The following is a 5,184-nucleotide window of genomic DNA, read 5'->3' on the forward strand; positions in this document are numbered from 1 at the left end:
TCTTACTATAATATATACCTGCATTTTCTAGAACCTTTTGCTTAAGTGACACAAAAGCTCTTCCTTCTCTTATAATAATAAACTTCCTTCTATAAATGGAGTCATGTTTGGACTAAATGCAGATGAACACTAAACCAAGGCAAAAACTCTGTCAGAGAGTGTCTAGTTAGCCTAGTAGTAAAATAACATACATTTTACATAATGGTCATTTAAAAACTAAACATATTCAAATACTATTTATAACTATCATGATTGTCTGTTATTCAGAGACTGAAATTTCTAAAAGGCAAGACACAACAGAAACCATTTCCTTTTCTTGAAATAAAATAAGAATAAAATTTGGCATTATATTACTTCCTCTTAATAAGCAAATGCAAAGTAAATACTTAGAAATATTTACAGAATAAAAATGTAAATACAATACCTCCTACATCTATAAAGTGTTTTGCAGCCAAGCCGGAACGTGGAGCTAAAAAAAAAAAAGGAGAAATTGGCTATTTTAAGGGGGAAGGGCAATTACTTGATATAACTGACACAATTTAAGCATGTTATTACTCTTATTTCCTATCATTGATATCTTCATCTTCACTTTACTTACTACTCTGTATTACCAAAGTAGAAAAGAATAGTTTAGAAAAATCTGACAAGGTTTAATTTGAAGCCAAGTTAAGTCAGTCCATCCAAGTTCAGTCAGTGGAGGACTAGGGTGGTGTAGCCAAGGACTACTAGAATGAACTGAAAGGTGAGCAAGTGGGACAACCATAGACGACTCTGTGAAGCAAGGCCACAATGGGAGGACTGTAGCTGGCAGGGGCACAGAACTGAGGAAAAGGACTTTGTTTTAAAATGAGAGTTCTGAGCATGTTGTAATGTAGACGGGAAGAGGGGATATGGGAGAGGGAGAGGAGTCATAAACCTAATCAAAGAGTAGCAGAGCCCAGTCTAGAACTTGGGGCTCCAACTCATGATACAGATGCCAAAAGACATGTCCGTATGTAACAAGTGAACCAGAGTAAAAGGCTTAATGTCAGTTGAAAAGAAATGCCAAAAACTAAACCTTAGAAACTCAATTTACTATGCTTTTTATTCTTATTATGCCTTTTATTCTTAAAAAGAAAATATAAAAAGCAGGGGTGGGTGGGAAGAGATCAACCAAAGAACTTGTATGCATGTGTGCATAACCCATGGACACAGACAATAAGGTGGTAAGTGCCTGGAGTGGGGCATCAGCAGGCCTCATGGCCAGCAAGATAATGATACTCTTGCTATCACCTCCCACCCAACCCTGGGACAGGAGGGTGGGTCACAGTTCCACTTGCTCCTTAGGTTCACTTTGAAGGTAGTCAGGAAGTAATTATGCTTTTGAAAAGAAGTTTTAAACTCTCTCTCCAGGGACAACTGCATCACTCTAGGAAAGTCGAATCTGAGAACTTACACTCCATTCTGTCTTAGCTCCTCCCCTGTGAGGTGTTTCCCTAACACACTTCAAGGGGGCAAACCCAACAGGCTACGTGGCTGGAAATACTCTGGGACTAACAGGTTTTAGAAATTTCACTCTCGTGATATAAAATGCCATGTGCCATGTGCCATTATCCTGAGCAGGCTTCAAATTTCTTAAATAACAAATATTAGCCGTTCTCATCACCATCTTCACAAAGAAATCTTGACTTCATATGCAGTCTGGTTTTTTAAGGAGGAGTTGGTGGTAACACTGGAAAAAGTGCCAGTTAAAAATCACCTATATTTTCAGTTTTTCTCACAGCGAGAACCTCTTGAGCCAATGTGAGCCTTGTAAGAGCTAAAGTAAGGAATCGGAAAAATAGCAGAGATAAGAGGCAAAAGCAGATATAAGCATACCTTGTTTATTGTGCTTCGCAGCAATTACATTTTTTACAAATTGAAGGTAAGACCCTCCATTAGCAGAGAGATTACAACTTGCTGAAGGCTTAGATGATTAGCATTTTTTAAGCACTAAAGTATTTTTAAATTAAGGTATGTACATTTTTAGACATAACGCTGTTGTATACTTAATAGACTACAAAAGAGTGTAAACATTAACTTTCATATGAACTAGAAAACCCCCAAAATCACGTGACTTGCTTTATTGCGATATTTGCTTCATTGCAGTGCTTTGAAACAGAACTGGAATATCTCCAAAGTATAATTATGTAAATGAAAGTTTTCAAATGGCTGCATTTGCCATCACAGTTGGCACTTCCTTATTTTAGGACTCAGGCCAAGAAATATCCCTTCCCTCTTTTATAGCCCAGATAAAACTAAGATGAAGGAACGTATCACAAAAACGCCTTGAACCGCTTACCTACTCTTCCATAGCACCCAGAAGGAAGAGCTATCTGAATGTCGGTTTTCACCAGGGTTTTCTCCATGGGTGGGATTGTGTAATCATAGGCACTGGAAAGACATTGAAAAAACAAAAAACAAAACACTGGCACTTAGATGTAGTGATTTTTTCTGGTGAAAGAGGTGACAATACATAAATGTTTTTATTCTCCCCTGAACAAAATTTGGTTGGGAAATTGAGGTAATGATTTAGCAAGGAGGGGACAGAAAAGATGAACTTTTAAAAAGCGTGTGCTTCTCTAACGTGGTATGAAAAGAGGAAGATAAAGAGAGAACCAAGGGAGGATGGTAAATAATAGCTAACATTTATAAAGCCCTTACTATGCCCCAGGCACAGTTGTTTTTTATAACTCACATTAGTCTCATAACAATCCTCTAAGGTAGCGGTTCTCAACCTCTGGGTTGCGAACAATGAAAATACATCCTGCATATCAGATATTTACATGACGATTCATAACAGTAGCAAAATTACAGTTATGAAGTAGCAACGAAAATAATTTTATGGTTGGGGGTCACCACAACATGAACTGTATTAAAGGGTCGCGGCATTAGGAAGGTTGAGAACCACTGCAAAGGATCATGAGAAACATGCAGAGAAGGAAAGGGGGCAATGGGTGTGCCACCTAACTGGGGACAGACAGCTGGGTTGCATCTATTCTGCTGGTCTTGGTGGGTTGGCAAGCACACCCAGCTGCGGCCATGACCTTTCACGGGCTGCGGGGAGAGCGGACCACTGTGACCAGCCCTGGAGATGCGCACTGCTGAGGAACTGATGCTCCAAGGTCCACCCAGCTAGTGCTGCTGCTGCTGTTTTTACTGTCGCCCCCTCTTTGATAGAAATTTAAAAATAAGCAGAACAGGAAGTCACTTTGAAGACCTTCATTAAGACTGGTAAAACGGTAGGTAGTGTATCTTTCTTCAATGAAATTTGCTCTCTTCAAATAGTTACACACTAATTTATTAGAGATCCATGTCTATTTCAGTATATAAAGATGCTCAAAGGACCTTACGTCAATCTCTTAGCTTTAGAACAGTGCCCAGACATGGTATAATCAAACTATGTGCTATTATACTATTTCTACTTATGAAAAGTAAGGGGCTACAATAGTCTATACCTCATTTTCAGCTACAATAGTCTATACCTCATTTTCTTTTTCTTTCTCTTCTCCCTTACTATCATTACAGTTCTTTCTCCTCTTCTCCTGTACTTACTATGACTTAGACCATAGTTCTCAGGTTAGAATTACCTGGAATGCTTTAAAATACGCCCTAAGGCTCAGACCACTCCCTACTCCAGTATCGCTTTTCACTTACCTTAATGGCCCTAAGAAGTGGGCACAGGAGTCCAGTGAAAAAAGGCACTTAATTCAGGGTCAAAAATTCTCCTACATTCAAGCCTTTGGATTAATCAATTCAGCTCCTTACAAACCCCTCACCTGTAAAACGTAACACTCACCTATTCAGACTGTTGTGAAGATTTAAAAAAAATATAAAGTTTTTAGTATAGGTAAAAAGTATACAAGTGAAAAGGGGGGAGTATTACTAACATTTCTGCTTTTCATATTCAAGCCCCTTGTGAAATTTCCAGTCCTTGGGGCAAACTTAAACATGAACCTACGGAGAAATTTTATTCGCGCTTTAAACAAAAGCAGCTTTCATTGATCCTGCCTAGGTACGTTCACAGTAAGCACCTAGGCTCCACCCTGGCTTTTCCTTCTATTACGCACAGCGCCATGCTCGGGCCTTGAAAGGCAAGGCTACCTTCCACTCGGAGAGGATGCAATCAATGTTGCAAAAACAACGCCGCAGAGAACATTTCATGTTGCAAAATAACGCCTCAGGGCACATTTATGAATACTTATTTGCTATTCTACACTCTTTGCCCAAATGCCTGTTAAATTCAGGTTAAAGAGGAAAGCTAAAATGTTCCAATATATAAAAAAAGGCGGAAACTGTACATATATGCAAAAAACGTCTGTCTCTGTAATCTTTGAAATGGAAGCTTCTGCCGTGGCAGCAGAAGGTAAGCTAACGTGGCAGAAAGCTCTCAAGTTCGGGAATTAGCCCCGGCAGGCTTGGCTCCGTGGATAGAGCGTCAGCCTGCGGACTGAAGGGTCCCAGGTTCGATTCCGGCCAAGGGCACATGCCTGGGTTGCGGGCTCCATCCCCAGTGGGGGGTGTGCAGGAGGCAGCCGATTGATGATTCTCTCTCATCATTGATGTTTCTCTCTCTCTCTCTCCTTCTCCCTTCCTCTCTGAAACCAATAAAGAAATACATTTAAAGTCCGGGAATCAGCCTTCTGTCGGGGGCAGGGAAGGAGGGGGCAGAAGGCGGCCTCCCCCGGCCCTCCGCCCGCGCTCACCTGTACAGGTCGTAGCCCGCGGCGCGCGCGGACCCCTTGGTGGGGGCGGTGGCGTGCTCCGAGAGCCGCACGAAGCGGAGCCGCAGGCCGCCCTCCTCCGCGGGCCGGGGCCGCTTGCTGGGGGAGATGGCGAGCGTGTCTTCGGAGCACGGCATGGCGGGGCAGACGGCGGGCGGCGGCGGCGGCGCAGAGGAACAAGAGCGAGAGAATGAGCCCGGCCACCCGCCCAAATTCTGAATTTCCCGCCCGAAACGCCCCGCCACACCCCCTCCTCCTGGACGAGCGCACCAAGGAGCTGAGAGGGGAGCAGGGAGGGGCTGGGAACGCTTCTCCGAAAACAGATTTGGGATCGCAAACTACTGATCATTTTTGAACTTTCCGAACGTAGCACACGTGTCCAGTGCAGGAGGCAGCTTCGGCGGCCTCCCCCGCACACAACTGGAACCACGCCACCCCCGGG

At 42.9% G+C, this 5,184-nt stretch overlaps 1 protein-coding gene across 2 annotated transcripts in view; it reads right to left on the reverse strand.

Moving 5' to 3' along the window:
- DUT (deoxyuridine triphosphatase) overlaps positions 1-4,973 on the reverse strand; it is an 11,392-nt gene extending 6,419 nt beyond the window's left edge. The window contains exons 1-4 of one of the 2 annotated variants that reach the window (XM_015562915.1): positions 4,725-4,973; positions 2,321-2,412; positions 1,739-1,798; positions 425-469 (exon numbers count right to left, since the gene is read on the reverse strand). In XM_015562915.1, coding sequence (XP_015418401.1) covers positions 425-469; positions 1,739-1,798; positions 2,321-2,412; positions 4,725-4,879 — 352 coding nt within the window. In that variant the 5' untranslated portion in view covers positions 4,880-4,973. The remainder of the gene's footprint in view (positions 1-424; positions 470-1,738; positions 1,799-2,320; positions 2,413-4,724) is intronic. The other variant, XM_006762155.2, reaches the window with a different exon arrangement.
- Positions 4,974-5,184: the final 211 nt, after the last annotated feature.

Source organism: Myotis davidii, unplaced genomic scaffold, assembly GCF_000327345.1.
Source record: "Myotis davidii unplaced genomic scaffold, ASM32734v1 scaffold3698, whole genome shotgun sequence".
NCBI lineage: Eukaryota > Metazoa > Chordata > Mammalia > Chiroptera > Vespertilionidae > Myotis > Myotis davidii.